The 17,047-nt window shown below is 40.8% G+C and overlaps 2 protein-coding genes across 2 annotated transcripts; both read right to left on the reverse strand.

Annotated features, from left to right (window-relative positions):
* Nucleotides 1-410: 410 nt before the first annotated feature.
* Nucleotides 411-10,384, reverse strand: LOC307027038 (GTPase IMAP family member 8-like). Its single transcript, XM_079695222.1, has 4 exons — nt 10,264-10,384; nt 9,661-9,737; nt 4,543-4,602; nt 411-4,282 (listed from the first exon to the last, which is right to left on the reverse strand). The coding sequence occupies exons 2-4, from the start codon at nt 9,677-9,679 to the stop codon at nt 1,377-1,379; spliced, it is 2,985 nt and encodes a 994-aa protein (XP_079551348.1). The 5' UTR covers nt 9,680-9,737; nt 10,264-10,384; the 3' UTR covers nt 411-1,376.
* Nucleotides 10,385-13,352: 2,968 nt separating this feature from the next.
* Nucleotides 13,353-16,498, reverse strand: LOC307027036 (GTPase IMAP family member 8-like; the record flags this gene model as incomplete). Its single annotated transcript, XM_079695220.1, has 2 exons — nt 13,353-15,840; nt 16,492-16,498. 2 exons carry the CDS (start codon nt 16,496-16,498, stop codon nt 13,793-13,795), a joined length of 2,055 nt encoding a protein of 684 aa, XP_079551346.1. The 3' UTR covers nt 13,353-13,792.
* Between the last annotated feature and the right edge of the window lie 549 nt (nt 16,499-17,047).

Below are 17,047 nucleotides of genomic sequence, written 5' to 3' on the forward strand. Positions count from 1 at the left end.
GTAATAATTCTGACTTTTTTTCCAAATGCTGAGAAAAAAATCACTTGGTGGCGGAAAAAGTATTTTGATTATTGGCCTCTTTTTTCAGTATAAAAAACCCCCACAAAAGGTCAGAAAAGTCAAAATTCTTAGTTTTTTCTTAATTACACATTCTTGCAGCCTGCAGTTTCTCTCACCACCACCGAGGGGTGCATTCTCTCTTTACACAGTATATCACAACCTCCACTGACGTATTACATTTTCAAATGTTGTAGAAGGGTAGAAAAACGTTTACAATTCAAGGTTTGTATTAAAAACCAAAGTAAATGATATGTTCTATACATGCATTCAGAGCATTAGATTCTGGGAAAAATATTCTTTCCAAACAATGTAAAAATGCATTTGTGTGCAATGAGGTAACATGAACACAATGAAATTATAATGATGTATTTATTGAACAAACAATTGACTTCACATGAAACTAAAACAAATGAATGATTATAACAGAAATGGGAATCATATTGGATTCACACTGCACAAACAGCAGCCAGGCTGCAGATCATTCAACAGGAACCCCAACACTTTGAGAACATGCTGCTCACAGACAGGGCGCCCTCTTGTGGCAGCACATGCTCTACATATAGAGAGATATATGTTAATAAAACAAAGGATGACACAAAACAATTTAGGTGCCGTTAAGTAGTGTCAGTGACTGACTGATTAACACAAGTCCATGAACATGAACACACTTATTCAACTCTAAACCACGGAGTAATTTGCAATACTGTCTATTATGATTTTATAAAAACTAAATAAAAACAATTTCATACAACCCCCCTGTCCTGGTGAGCTCCCCTTTATGCTTCCCTGCTCCCCTACACCACCCAGTGTTCAGGAGAATATTACAACAGATAGACAAATAAAACATACAGATAAAATGGCTGCAACAAAGAAGATGTATTTATGATCACTCACTGAAACTTTGTTGAGACAGGAAGAATATGTCTGCATAAATGAGGCCCCTCCACCCAGTCACATTAATACTCATATTCCTCGAGGCACTTTGACTCAAGTCTACTTATTATTATAACCCTAAATCCATAAAACAGACAAAGTTTAATCTGCACCAGGAGGGTTGGTTAAACTATTGACAATTGAAAAGTAAAACATTGTACTACAGCTGGTACTAAAAACATACTCACAAAGTGGAAATGTCTCAATGAGTGGCCTGATGGACCCTGTTTGAGAATGATCATCCAGAAATCTGCTGTTCAATGAAGAGGACATGATGCTCTATCGGCTGACGTGATGATGATGATGATGATGATGAGTCAGTATGAAGATCAGAGGATGGTGCACCGGTTGTATCTTGTGTTTTTGGTTTAACTTGTTAAAGGCTACTCACGCATTACGAATTTCTTCGCGGATTCCGTGACAACAATCGTGATGGCATCAACGACAGCATTTACAATGGGTTTTAAGTAATTATCGTATATTTGTCCAAAGGCGCCGGATTCTTCAGCTTGTTTTCTGGCCTCCTCTTCATATTTCAGCTTCATGTCTTCCTGTTCTTTTTCATATTTTTCTTCCATTACTTTTTTCTTCTCCTCCTCCTCCTGTTCTCTTCTCTTTCTATCTACTTCTCTTCTTAGTTTCTCCTGCTCGTACTCTTCTTGCATCCTTTGAAGTCTTGCTTGCTCTTGTTGTCTCTTTTCATTTTCTTCTTGTTGTTTGATCCGCTCTGCTTCTCTCTTCTTCTCCCATTCTTCCTTTTGCTTTTGTATCTCTTCAATACTCTGCTTCAACACTCCACACACAAGTTGTTTCTCCCATTCCTTTCGTTGAATTTCTTCCTGCCTTTTATTCTCTGTCTCTTCTTTCATTCTCTTCTCCTCATCTCTCCTTCTCTCCTCTCGTTCCTTGTTCATATTTTCCTCCATTTCTTGAAGCTTTCTGTCTTTCTCCTCACTTTTATCTCTCTCTTCTTCTTTTCTTAGTTTCTCCTGCTCGTACTCTTCTTGCTTCCTTTGAAGTCTTGTTTGCTCCTCTTCTCTTCTCTTTTCATTTTCTTCTTGTTGTTTGATCCGCTCTGCTTCTCTCTCTTTCTCCCATTCTTCCTTTTGCTTTTCCATCTCTCTGTTTTTCTGCTCCAACACTTTTTCCTCCCATTCCTTTTGTTCAATTTCTTCCTGCCTTTTCTTCTCTGTCTCCTCTTTCCTTCTCTTCTCCTCATCTCTCCTTCTCTCCTCTCGTTCCTTGTTGATATTTTCCTCCATTTCTTTAAGCTTTCTGTCTTTCTCCTTTTCACTTTTATCTCTCTCTTGTTTCATTTTTCTCTCCACTGCTTCCATTTCCTCCTCGTGTTTTCGTTGCAGCTCCTCACTCTCTCTCTGCATTTCTTCTTCCTTCTCCTTCAGGATCTTCTTCACTTCCTTCTTTATGGCCGCCTCGGCCTCTTGAAACATCTCTGAGGTGAAGCAGCTGCCGCCATTTTCCTTCAGCATGTTGTTGGTCTTCTCCATCAGCTCTCTGACTTGACTGCGGTCGGTCTGATCTCTGTTATTGAAGACTTGGTATCTCCCTCCACAGTCACTTATCAGTTTCTTCAAGAGGTCATCAGATTTGATGTAACTCTCTATTGTTTGACCCTTCAGATCATCTCCTCTGGTGAATATAATGATGATGAAATCTCCAGATCTCTTGCCAAAACGTGTTTTGATCAGTTCCACAGTGTCTTTTTCCTCCTTGGTAAATCGTCCGATCTGCAGCACCAGTAAGAACACATGAGGTCCAGGAGACGCCAAGATGATGCATTTCACAAGCTCCTCTTGGACAGCCTCATTGGACAGTGTTGTGTCAAACAGACCGGGGGTGTCCACCACAGCAACAGGACGTCCGTCAATCTCTCCTGTTGCTTTCTTGCAAAGCCTGGTCACTGACTTTGAGCTGACAGATGATTTAAAATGTTCTTTGCCCAAAATGGTGTTTGCAGTTGCACTCTTCCCACTGCCAGTCTTCCCAATCAGCACCATCCTGAGAAGCTCTCTGTTCTGACTTTCATCATCATCTCCCTCCTGACTTTTCTTTTTAACGTCATGCAGTTCAGCTTTAAGTGTTCTGATGGTGTTCTCCAGCTCTACAACCTTCTCCATCTGAGCCTTGGTAAACATGTCCTTTGTAAAGCTCCTAGATCCTTTACGCTCATCCAACAGCTCTGGGATCTGCTGCTGGTCCTTGATGTTGAGAACAACATGTCTTCCTCCACATCTCTGACGGAGCTCCTGGAGGTCCTTGTTCTTCTTTAGTAAGTTAACAACAGCTGGAGCTGTAGGATCTGACTCCACAGTGGACAGAATCAAGGTGAAGTCGTTGACTCGAGAGCTGAATGTGTTCTGGAGGGTCTCTATCTCTCCCTTGTCTTCATCAGTGAGGGGACCCACAGGTAGGACCAGGATGAAGGCATGGACGCCTTCAGGATCACAGAGGGAGATACACCTGGATGATGCCTCCATCACTTCCCCCTGAGGTTTTCCACACAAAGCAGGGAGCTCCACCAGGGAAACCCTTCGTCCACACACCTCTCCCTGATGTTTTACACACTCTGAGGAGTTGGAGATTGAAGGAAGCTCTCTCTGACCTAAAATGGCCTCGGCTGCTGAAGTCTTCCCTGCTCCTCTCCTCCCACACAGAACCAGGTTTAAAGCTGGTTCGATGTGTTCAGACTTTGGTGCCATCATCAAACCTGCATCCTCAAACACATCACAGCTCACATGCTCTCCATTGTTCTCCTTTGCAGTTTGACCCAAACGTGTTAACAGCTCTGACTGGTCAAGGTTCTGCCTCAAAAACCTGTTTCTACACATTCTGATCAGGTCTTTTAATGGTGGATGTTGCATAACCTTTTCATTGAAACCTGAACTCCCCTCTTCTGGTGGTGATATTAATACCAGTGAATGATTAAATGACTGATCACCAAAGCGTTGCAGGACTCTGCAGAGTCTCAGTTTGTGTTTCTCAGTGAAGTGCTCAGGCTGTAGAACCAGCAGGAACACATGAGGTCCAGGATCAGAGAGCCTCACACAGGTTTTTACATGTTGTGAAAGTTTATGTTGGGGGATGCTGGGATGCAGCAGATCTGGGGTGTTGATAAGAACTATTTCTTTTTCTTTTAACTGTCTACTGACTCTCAGACACCGGTCTGATTCTTCCTCAGTGTTGAACACAGTCTCTCCCAGTATGAAGTTCCCCACTGAACTCCTCTCAGCCCAGCTGTTCCCCAGCAGAACTACCCTCAGCTCAGAAACTGAAAAGGAAAACACAGAATTAGAAAAACTACTCTTCAACAAAAAACTGAATTGGATAATTAACCAATGAAAGGATAATATATTTAAAAGATGGACTTGAGTAAATGTCTCAGCTGTTATCTCAAAACTAGCAAAATCACCAGAGAGCTTGCATACATTAAATGGAGAAAAACATGATGGTGTACCCATAATCTAAGAAACTGTGATTTTAGATGTTAATTTACATTAAATCATTTTGACTCAGTTCTGTTAAACTCACAGCCAGGTGGCAGAAATTCAAAGCTGCTCGTCCGCTTCACAGGTTGCAAATCTTCTGACACTAAAATAAATCAGAACAGGTTTCACAACATATTTCATGAATATTTGAGGAAGCATTGGTTGTTCTTTTTAAATGACGTCAATGTATGTTGTGTAATATATCACAATAAACAGCAGATTCACAGAAATGTTATCAAAGTACAGAGGTTAAAATTCTTTATATTAATTATTCACAATCAGAGATGGGGTCGTTACTCAAAAAAAGTAATATATTACATATTACTTTAAAAAAAAAGAAGTAATATATGACTTTACTTCATTACTCTCTAAATAAAGTCACCGGTTACTTTACTCGTTTCTTTACATTACTTTTGCGTTACTCAGCAACAGCCTATAGCCAAAACTTAAAACGTAGGCCTACATGTGCACACATAACAATTACTATTGCAATAAGGAAGAAATAACACAAGTTAATAACGGTGACATTTGTAGTTGTTGCTGCTTGTTCAGAGTCGGCACTCACTCAACATCATCACTCTGGGTTCGGGGTCTTTAGCTACTAGCTTCGTGTTAGCATGTTAGCATGTTGCCTCTGCAGGTGCTTGGAGAGGTTTGATGTTGTTGTGTTTGCAGCAGTGCACCTTACCGTCACATTCCTGTCCTTTCTTCTGACACATTTAAAATAATGGACATACCTCCACCCAGGGACGTGCACAGACATTTTGGGGGGCGGGTGCTCAAGTGAGTAAAAGGACACTTCCCATAATCATTTATAAAAAAATGTTTTAAAACTAAAAGTTAAATATAGTGCACATCTCTGACTTACTGACCAATTTACTTTGAATACCCTCACACTCACGTAATTGTTTAATACTCAGCAGAATTCTACAAAATAGTCAGCTAACACAGAGATAATGGTCTTATTTAGTTTTCACAATGCACAAGAGCAAATTAATAGTTATTAAATGAGCAGCCATCAATCAAAACCATGACTGCGCTGAAGAAAGCGGATAATGAGACGGTGACAGAGTACATTATCTGAGCTGAGCAGATCATTACGGCACGCGGGAGAAGCACCGAGTGAGGGACTAATGATGGCGATGGTTATGCGGGGATTACCCGAAAAATACAAGCCGTTCACACTAATGGTGACACACGGTGACACTGAAGTAACGTTGGGACAGTTCAAGGCGAAGTTGAGGAACTTCGAGGCCTCAGAAGATTCAGCCCCAGCCTCAGACGAGACGAGCGAGAGGGTGCTGAGGGTCCAAGCAGCGACAAAGAGAAAGCCCGCCAAACGATTCATCCCCGATGGCGACGGAGAACGCGTTGGCGCGTGTTGGCGATGCGGAGAGAAAGGCCCCCGAAAGGATGACTGCAAAAAGAAAGTCTGGTGTAGCTTTTGCATGCCAGGTGGTACCGGAGAAGGGGAGGAGATGACTACACCCTCAAAGTGCAAAGGGAAGAGACCAGCCTACACAGACCCACAGAAAAGGATTAATCGTGGACACGAGAGCGTCGTCCCACATCATCAACGATAAGAACAAATTCAAGTTTTTTGACAGCACCTTCAAGCCGGAGAGACACAGCATGGAACTGGCAGACGGGAGGCGTACCTTCGGGGTGGCGCACGGCAGAGGAGAAGCAGAGATGTGTCTTGTAGACAGCGAGGGACGACGGTGTAAAGTGACTCTGAAGAACGCACTATACATCCCATCGTACCCCAAAGAACTCTTTTCCGTGAAGTCTGCTACAGCTAACGGAGCCAAGGTGTTCTTCGGCGAGGGTAAAGATTTTCTGATGTTACCGGATGGTACCAGGTTAGACATTTATGTATGTAAGAAGATGTACTATTTGAAAACAGAGTGTGATGTTGAAGATAAGTTTCTTGTCAGCCATGATATCCAAACGTGGCATGAGATTATGGGTCACTGTAATTATGAGGATGTTTTAAAGCTGCAGGATGTAACTGTAGGCATGCATATTAAGGGTACAAAGCGTAAGCCTGACAAAGATTGTACAGTATGTTTACCCAAAGGAGAAACAGAGATCCGACCGATAAAGCAAACGCACCACTTGAGTTGGTGAACACTGATCTAGCTGGTCCAGTTAATAACGAGTCCATAAAAGGCTTCAAGTATATGCACTCATTTACAGATGTGTGTACAGGGGCAGTGTTTGTTTATTTCCTGAAAGCGAAGAGTGACGCAGTTCAAGCCACTGAGAAGTATCTGGCAGATGTAGCTCCCTATGGGACTGTGAAATGCATTAGATCAGATAACGGGACTGAGTTCACTAGCAAGGAGTTTCAGACACTATTGAGAAAGAACAAGATCAGACATGAGACGTCTTGTCCTTATTCCCCACATCAAAACGGGACAGCTGAAAGAGAAGGGCGCACTCTTTTTGAAATGGCCACATGTATGCTTATTGACAGTGATCTACCTAAAAACCTGTGGCACTAAGCCAATCAGGAAGCAGCACATACCAGAAACCGGTGTGTTAATAAGCACACTGGCACTACGCCATATTCAGCACTGACAGGGAAAAAGTGTAACTTAGCTAGGATGCAGACGTTTGGAGCAGTGTGCTATGCGTACCAGCAGGACAGGGGAACATTAGACACTAGGTGGGAGAAAGGACGTTCGGTAGGGCATGACAAGGGAAGCCCCGCCTATCTAGTTTACTACCCGACAAAGAGAAGGTGCAGAAGCACAGACTAGTAAAGTTTATCACCAGCACAACTTGTGATAGCGAGACTCAGACACAGAGGCTAGAACAAGATTCGGAGGAAGACTGTGAAGAGGGAGTAAAGGCCCCACAGCCTAGTGTACTGAGCACAGATGTACAAACTAACGCTCCACAGTCAGCACCAGAGGATGATGGCGAACAGCACCCTAGGGTGGCGTCACATGCCTCAGACAGCGGGAGATATCCCAGTAGGGAGCACAAACCCACAGAGTACTTGAGAGATTACACTCAGGAAGATGGTGATGAAGAGGTATAGATTATCACTAGTGTAGATTATTGTTACAGAGCAGTTTGCGGTGTACCTCTGACCTTTAAAGAGGCCATGACATCGACTGAGTCAGAAAACTGGGGAAAAGCGATGGATGAGGAAATTAAGTCTCTAGAAGAGAATCAGACTTTAACCCTGACAAAATTGCCAGAGGGCAGGAAAACAGTGGGAGGTAAATGGGTCTATTCAGTTAAGGGAGACGTTGATGGCACGACAAGTACAAAGCTAGGTTCGTAGCGAAAGGATACAGTCAGAGGGCGGAGATAGATTACGGGGAGACGTTCTCACCTACAGCCAACCTGACAAGTGGACGTGTATTAATGCAGAAGGCAGCCCAAGAGGATTTGCTTTGACACCAGATGGATGTAAAGACGGCCTACCTGCATGCTCCCATCGATCACGACATTTACATGGAACAGCCTGAGGGTTATGTAAAGGAGGGAGGAAAGCTAGTGGGTAAGCTAGAGAAGTACATTTACGGCCTGAAGCAGTCAGGGCGAAATTGGAATACGATGTTGCATGAATGCTTAACAGATGACAGTTTTACACAGAACCCAGCAGACCACTGCGTGTACTCCAAGGAGTCTAAAGAGGGGAAAGTAATAATTGCTATCTGGGTCGATGATCTTATCATCGCAGCCAGCAACACCAAGATTTTAGAGAAAGTGAAGAACATGCTTTCCACAACATTTAAGATGAAGGATTTGGGGAGATTAAATCATTTTCTGGGCATGGATTTCAGTCAGTCTGACGGCTGTGTGAAAGTGTCACAAATGAGGTATGTGGAAAAGATACTGGAACGTGTTGACATGCAGGAGTGTGGGGTAAGAGAAACACCATGTGACCAAAAGTTAGATTACACTGAAGATGCACCTAAAATGGTGGATGTGAAGAAATACAGAGAGACTGTCGGTAGTCTTATTTATTTGACTACCTGTACACGTCCAGACCTATGTTTCGCGGTAAGCAAGTAATCACAACATTTTGCTGAGCCGACAGATGAGCATTGGGTTACAGTAAAACACGTTTTGCGTTACCTCAGGGGTTCTGCAGACAAAAAGCTTTGTTTAAAAAAGAGCAGCAAGAAACTAGGCCTACGGGCGTATAGTGACGCTGATAAAACAGATAGACGCAGTATGACAGGGTATTGTGTGAGCATAAGTAAGGACAGCTCACTAGTCTCTTGGAAAACCAAGAAACAGCCTACAGTAGCACTTTCCACATGTGAAGCTGAGTATTTGGCTCTAGCTCTAACTATACAGGAGTGTATTTACTTGGAGCAGCTACTGGAAGGTATAGATACATACGTGTTTAAGAAAAGAGTTGTAAACGAGGACAATCAGGGGACAAAAGCCCTTGCTAAAAATCCTGTGTGTAGACAAAGGTGTAAACTAGGGATGCCAGTGATTATTTGGTTATTCGAATATTCGTTACAGTCTCCATAATCGAATATTATTTTTAAAAATCGATTTTATTTATATATTTTTTTATTATTATTTATGTTTTTTTTTTATATAGACTAATGCTAATAATAGTAATAGTATTCATAATTGTAAATGGCCATTGGTCACACCACCAGTCGATTATTATTCGCCAGGGCTGCCGAATAATCGATTTTGATCATGGTCAGTTTCTGGCAACCCTAGTGTAAACACGTGGACATTAAGTACCACTTCATAAGGGAGGGAAAGATGACACTGGTTTATTGTCCTACAGATGAAATGGTTGCGGATGTGATGACCAAGCCTGTATCCAAACTGAAGCTGAGGAAATTTGAAGGGATCATGTTTGGGGCGTAAAATGTTGGAGTCATGCCCCCTCTCTCGATTTTCATTACTGGATCAGCGAGCTGCATGAGACACAGGCGGGCAGGAGAGGGGGAGAGGGAGAGAGCTGTGTCTAGTAATTTTTTCGAGCAATGTTAGTAACTGTAGTGTGATTACTGAATGTATAACAGTAACGCGCTTCATTACTTCGTTACCGACACATGTAATGTTATATTACATTACATTTGTCGGTAACAAAGTAATGTAACGCGTTACTGTAACGCGTTACTTTGTTACACCCAACTCTGTCCACAACAATACATTCTGAACTCACCTGTTGATGCTGTCGCCATAATGTCACTGCAGGAACAAATCTATTTCAGCTGGAAACCAAATGCTTGGTTAAAGAACCTAGGGAGAGTTTGAAAATAATTGTTGGTGTTAATAAAACAAAACAAAACAACCTCTTAACAATCTTTGTTTTAGAGACAATTTTATTTTTCGAATATTGTGAAACAATGACTTTGTCTAAACTACTTTATGTTTCTATAAACTGTATATAAGTGAAATGAAGTTTGTTACAATCATTAGATTTGACGATGAGTTTGCTTTTAAAAAGAAATCATCTACCAATCTATGTCTTAGTTTCTTATTCATAGCTATATTGGTGATGTTAGTGGTACAAAGTGAATGTGTTACCAGTGGCGCACCGTGGGGCTTTAGACAGTGCCTTCCGTAAACAATTGAAAAACACATACAGTACAGTACACACTCTTTACACGTCTCTGTTCCAGCCAACGCAGCCATAATCAAATAATGCGCACATTATGCCAAACATTCTCTCCCAACATTGATCAATGAAGTAATCTATTATCAAACTGATGTCATTGTGCACTCTCAGGTCGCTCTAAAATTATGAGAATAGTAATGTACTCACCCGTCACTTGTAAATAAAGTCCATGCTACGCAGTTTGAGTTTGACTGCCCGATTTGCATTGTGGAAGCGCGACATGGTCCGCCAGGACAGGTAAATACGGCAACCCAATAGGACATTTGACACAGTGGCGTTTCCCAAAGCAGAAAAAAACATTAAGCTGAACGAGAGAGATGAGTTATTGTTATTACAACGTAACTTCACTATTTAACAACTCCTTTTAGTGGGTTAAGTACATTCTTAGAATAGGTGAGAAATGGATTTAACTTCTGTTAGACAGCTATCATACTGAAGTAATATTTACTATGATTGTATGCAAAAATGTATGGTGTTAATAATTGATATCTAATTACATTAAGTGTGAATTTATTTCATTTTATTTCAAATTAAATAAAATTACATTAAATATTCCATAAAAAAGTTGATACAAATCTCTGTTATTAGATCAGTATTTTTCTTATATGACACTTATTGCTAAATCTGAAAGGTCTTTACCAGCTTTGCAATTATATATAGGTGCATCTCAATAAATTAGAATATCGTGGAAAAGTTCATTTATTTCATTAATTCAATTCAAAAAGTGAAACTCATATATTATATGGATTCATTACACACAAAGTGAAATATTTCAAGCCTTTATTTGTTTTAATCTTGATGATTACGGTTTACAGCTAATGAAAACCCCAAAATCAGCATCTCATACAATTTGAATATTACATAAGTACAATACAAAAAATAATTTTTAATACAGAAATGTCGGCCTTCTGAAAAGTATGTTCATGTGTATGCACTCAGTACTTGGTTGGGCATCCTTTTGCATGAATGACTGCATGAATGCGGCGTGGCATGGAGGCGATCAGCCTGTGGCTCTGCTGAGGTGGAAGCCCAGGTTGCTTTGATAGCGGCCTTCAGCTCGTCTGCATTGTTGGGTCTCGTGTCTCTCATCTTCCTCTTGACAATACCCTATAGATTCTCTATGGGGTTCAGGTCAGGCCAGTTTGCTGGCCAATCAAGCGCAGTAATTCCATGGTCACTAAACCAGGCCTTAATACTTTTGGTAGTGTGGGCAGGTGGCAAGTCCTGCTGGAAAATGAAATCAGCATATCCATAAAGCTTGTCAGAAGAAGGAAGCATGAAGCTCAAATGTCCTGGTAAACGGCTGCGTTCACTTTGGACTTGAGAAAACACAGCGGACCAACACCAGCAGATGACATGGCTCCCCAAATCATCACTGACTGGAAACTTCACAATGGACTTCAAGCAATTGGATTCTGTGCCCCTCTACTCTTCCCCTAGACTCTGGGACCTTGATTTCCAAATGAAATGCAAAATGTACTTTCATCTGAAAAGAGGACTTTGGACCACTGAGCAATAAACCATTTATTTTTCTCCTTAGCCCAGGTAAGACGTTTCTGACGTTGTCTCTGGTTCAGGAGTGGCTTGACACGAGGAATGCGACAGTTGTAGCCCATGTCCTGGATGCCCATGTCCTGTGCATGGTGGCTCTTGATGCACTGACAAGTGTCCTATTTGGGTTGCCATATTTAGCTGTCCAATATGGCGGACGATCTATCGCTTGCGCAATAGAAATTGGGCAGAGATGCTTATCGGGCAGTCACCATGGATGTATGGCAGTCACAGGGAGTTCATGATAGAAGTTTAGGGTAGCTCAGGACACGCTGCTAGCGTTGCACGCTGAACAAAAAGTGCTCTTTAGAAGATAATTACATGATGTACACAGACTGGCATTCAAAGAGTATTGGTAGTTATGATCAGGACGGAAATTGGTTTAACTCAGTGTAAGTGGATAATAATAATAATAATAATAATAATAATAATAATAACATCTCAGCCTCAAAGTTAACTTTATTAATCTTTCTCAGAATTTTTTTTATTTTCTGAAAAAAATACAGAATTATTTTTGAATGTTGATAATTTAAAAGAGTCAACATTTTGACATTTTTTATCAGAAGTATGAAAATATAACAATGACTTTTTTCAGAATTCTGGAAAAAAGTCTTAATTCTAATATTTTCAAACTTCTGATAAAAAAAGTCAGAAGTCAAGATTTTGACTTGTCAAACCCAAATCATTTTCTGACCAAAAGTCAAGTCTAAATTCAGACTTTTTAAAATCAAAAGTCCCCAAAAACGTTTTTTTCAATCAAAATTATAAAAAAATAAGAAAGGGTGATGCCAAAAATGTCCTGAGTGTTTAAACACAGTTTAAATGGTTAATGATGCAGACGTCTTTGAATCACAAAGTTTAAAGGTATGGATGATAATTAGAAATGCTTGCAGCCTGCAGTTTCTCTCACCACCACCGAGGGGTGCATTCTCTCTTTACAGTACATCACCACTGACGTATTACATTTTCAGATGTTGTAGAAGGGCTAGAGACACTTTTACAATTCAAGGTTTGTATTCGAAACTTTACCAAAGTATATTATATGTTCTATACATGCATTCATAGCATTATATCTCCAGGGCAACTTGGAAAATTCTACTCTTTCAAAACAATATAAAAACGCATTTGTGTGCAATGAGGTAACATGAACACAATGAAATTATAATGATGTATTTATTGAACCAACAATGGACTTCACATGATACTAAAACAAATGAATGATTATAACAGAAATGGGAATCAAGCTGCTCACAGACAGGGCGCCCTCTTGTGGCAGCACATGCTTTAAATATTGAGAGATATATAAAACAAAGGATGACACAAAACAATGTTGGTGCCGTTAAGTAGTGTCAGTGACTGACTGATTAACACAAGTCCATGAACATGAGCACACTTATTCAACTCAAAACCACAGAGTAATTTGCAATACTGTCTATTTTGATTTTATAAAAACAAAATAAAAACAATTTCAATCAACCCCCCTGTCCTGGTGAGCTCCCCTTTGTGCTTCCCTGCTCCCCTACCCCACCCAGTGTTCAGGAGAATATTACAACAGATGAACAAATAAAACATACAGATAAAATGGCTGCAACAAAGATAAGATGTATTTATGATCACTCACTGAAACTTGGCTGATACCCAAACAATGTCAGTTTAAATGAGACAAAGTCAACTTTATTGTTAATTCCTCTATTCGGGAATACAAATATATAAAAATAAATATATACGTATATATAATAAAATATATTTACAGTAGCATGATTGATTTAATAACTTTATGAACTCACTGAAAAGCACACCATGTTAAAAAGACGCACCTGCACCAACTGATCTGTACATTACTGAAGATATTTTAGTTTAACAATTCATAAGTCCATAAAACATACAACCATACAAAGTTTAATCTGCACCTTGAGGGTTGGTTCAACTATTGACTATTAAAAAGTAAAACATTCTACTACATCTGATTCTCACAAAGTGGAAATGTCTAAATGAGTGCTAGTTCTTTCTGAGTGGCTTAGATTGGAACCTGTTTGAGAATTATCATCCAGAAATCTGCTGTTCAATGAAGAGGACATGATGCTCTATCTGCTGACATTATTTTGATCATGAGTCAGTATGAAGATCATTGGATGATGCACTTGGTTCTGTCATCTTGTGTTTTCGGTTCTCCTTGTTCAAGGCTACTTGCCTCTTCTATCTTATTCTCTTGATTCTGGTCTTTCGTTTCATTTAAACAAATCTTTACCAATGCGTTTAAGCTACTGTATCTGAAGCAGTTGGAGTCTTCAGCTACTTTTCTGGCCTCCTCTTCATATTTCAGCTTGTTTTTTATCAATTCTTTTTCATAGTTTTCCTCCATTAGTTTGATCTCCTCCTTTTCTCTTCTCTTCCTCTCTTCTTCTTTTCTTAGTTGTTCATGTTTTTCTTTTTCCTGCTCGTACTCTTCTTGCATCCTTTGAAGTCTTGTTTCCTCCTCTTCTCGTCTCTTTTCATTTTCTTCTTGTTGTTTGATCCGCGCTGCTTCTCTCTCTTTCTCCCATTCTTCTTTTTGCTTTTGTATCTCTTCTTTGTTCTGCTCTCTTTCTTCATCAAGTTTTTTCTGCCATTCCTTTCGTTGAATTTCTTCCTGTCTTTTCTCTTCCATCTCCTCTTTCCTTCTCTTCTCCTCATCTCTCCTTCTCTCCACTCGTTCCTTGTTGATATTTTCCTCCATTTCTTGAAGCTGTCTGGCTCTCCTCTCACTTTCGTCTCTCTCTTGTTTCATTTTTCTCACTGCTTCCATTTCCTCCTCATGTTTTCGTTGCAGCTCCTCCCTCTCTCTCTGTATTTCTTCTTCCTTCTCCTTCAGGATCTTCTCCACTTCCTTCTTTATGGCCGCCTCGGCCTCTTGAAACATCTCTGAGGTGAAGAAGCAGCTGTCGCCATTTTTCTTCAGCATGTTGTTGGTCTTCTTCATCAGCTCTCTGACTTGCCTGCGGTCGGTCTTATCTCTGTTATTGAAGACTTGGTATCTCCCTCCACAGTCACTTATCAGTTTCTCCAAGTGGTAATCAGATTGTATGTAACTCTCTATTGTTTGATCCTCCAGATCATCTCCTCTGGTGAATATAGGGATGATGAAATCTCCAGATCTCTTGCCAAAACCTTTTTTGATCAGTTCCACAGTGTCTTTTTCCTCCTTGGTAAATCGTCTGATCGGCAGCACCAGTAAGAACACATGAGGTCCAGGAGACAACATGCTGATGCATTTCACCATCTCCTCTTGAACTTCATCATTGGACAGTGTTGTGTCAAACAGACCGGGGGTGTCCACCACAGCGACAGGACGTCCATCAATCTCTCCTGTTTCTTTCTGGCAAAACCTGGTCACTGACTTTGAGCTGAGAGTTGATTGAAAATATTTTCCGCCCAAAATGGTGTTTCCAGTTGCACTCTTCCCACTGCCAGTCTTCCCAATCAGCACCATCCTGAGACACTCTGTGTTCTGACTTTCATCATCATCTCCCTCCTGACTTTTCTTTTTAACGTCCTGCAGTTCAGCTTTAAGTCTTCTGTTGGTGTTATCCAGCTCTACAACCTTCTCCATCTGAGCCTTGGTAAACATGTCCTTTGTAAAGCTCCTAGATCCTGTACCTCTCATCTCTTGCACAGCATCCAACAGCTCTGGGATCTGCTGCTGGTCCTTGATGTTGAGAACAACATGTCTTCCTCCACATCTCTGACGGAGCTCCTGGAGGTCCTTGTTCTCCTTTAGTAAGTTATCAACAGCTGGAGCTGTAGGATCTGACTCCACAGTGGACAGAATCAAGGTGAAGTCGTTGACTCGAGAGCTGAATGTGTTCTGGGGGGTCTCTAACTCTCCCTTGTCTTCATCAGTGAGGGGACCCACAGGTAGGACCAGGATGAAGGCATGGACGCCTTCAGGATCACAGAGGGAGATACACCTGGATGATTCCTCCATCACTTCCTCCTGAGGTGTTCCACACAAAGCAGGGAGCTCCACCAGGGAAACCCTTCGTCCACACACCTCTCCCTGATGTTTGACACACTCTGAGGAGTTGGAGACTGAAGGAAGCTCTCTCTGACCTAAAATGGCCTCGGCTGCTGAAGTCTTCCCTGCTCCTTTCCTCCCACACAGAACCAGGTTTAAAGCTGGTTTGTCCTCAGACACTGAAAAGGAAAACACATAATTAGAGAAACTACTCTTCAACCAAAAACTTAATTGGATAATTAACTAATGAAAGGATAATATATTTAAAAGATGGACTTGAGTAAATGTCTCAGCTGTTATCTCACAACTAGCAAAATCGCCAAAGAGCTTGCATACATTAAATGGAGAAAAAATGATGGTGTACCCACAATAAAAAAAAACTGTGATTTTAGATGTGAATTTACATTAAATCAATTTGACTCAGTTCTGTTAAACTCACAGGCAGGTGGCAGTATTCCAAAGCTGCTGCTCCGCTTCAAAGGTTGAAAATCTTCTGACACTAAAAGAAATCAGGAAGCATTGGTTGTTCTTTTTAAATGACGTCAATGTATGTTGTGTAATATATCACAATAAACAGCATATTCGCAGAAATGTTACTAAAGTACAGAGGTTAAAATTCTTTATATTAATATCCACAATCAGAGATGGGGTCTTTACTCGTTTCTTTACATTACTTTTGCGTTACTCAGCAACAGCCTATAGCCACAACTTAAAACTTAGGCCTACATGTGCACACATATAACAATTACTATTGCAATAAGGAAGAAATAACACAAGTTAATAACGGTGAAAATTCTAGTTTTTGCTGCTTGTTCGGAGTCGGCACTCACTCAACATCATCACTGTGGGTTCGGGGTCTTTAGCTACTAGCTTGGTGTTAGCATGTTGCCTCTGCAGGTGCTCGGAGAGGTTTGATGTTGTGTTTGCAGCAGTGCACCTTACCGTCACATTCCTATCCTTTCTTCTGACACATTTAAAATAATGGACATACCTCCACCCAGGGACGTGCACAGACATTTTGGGGGGCGGGTGCTCAAGTGAGAAAAAGGACACTTCCCATAATCATTTATAAAAAAATGTTTTAAAACTAAAAGTTAAATATAGTGCACATCTCTGACTTACTGACCAATTTACTTTTAATACCCTCACACTCACGTAATTGTTTAATACTCAGCAGAATTCTACAAAATAATCAGCTAACACAGAGATAATGGTCTTATTTAGTTTTCACAATGCACAAGAGCAAATGAATAGTTATTAAATGAGCAGCCATCAATCAAAACCATGACTGCGCTGAAGAAAGCGGATAATGAGACGGTGACAGAGTACATTATCTGAGCTGAGCAGATCATTACGGCACGCGGGAGAAGCACCGAGTGAGGGACT

Source organism: Notothenia rossii (genome assembly GCF_949606895.1).
Source record: "Notothenia rossii genome assembly, contig: scaffold_214, whole genome shotgun sequence".
In the NCBI taxonomy this organism is placed as follows: Eukaryota; Metazoa; Chordata; class Actinopteri; order Perciformes; family Nototheniidae; genus Notothenia; species Notothenia rossii.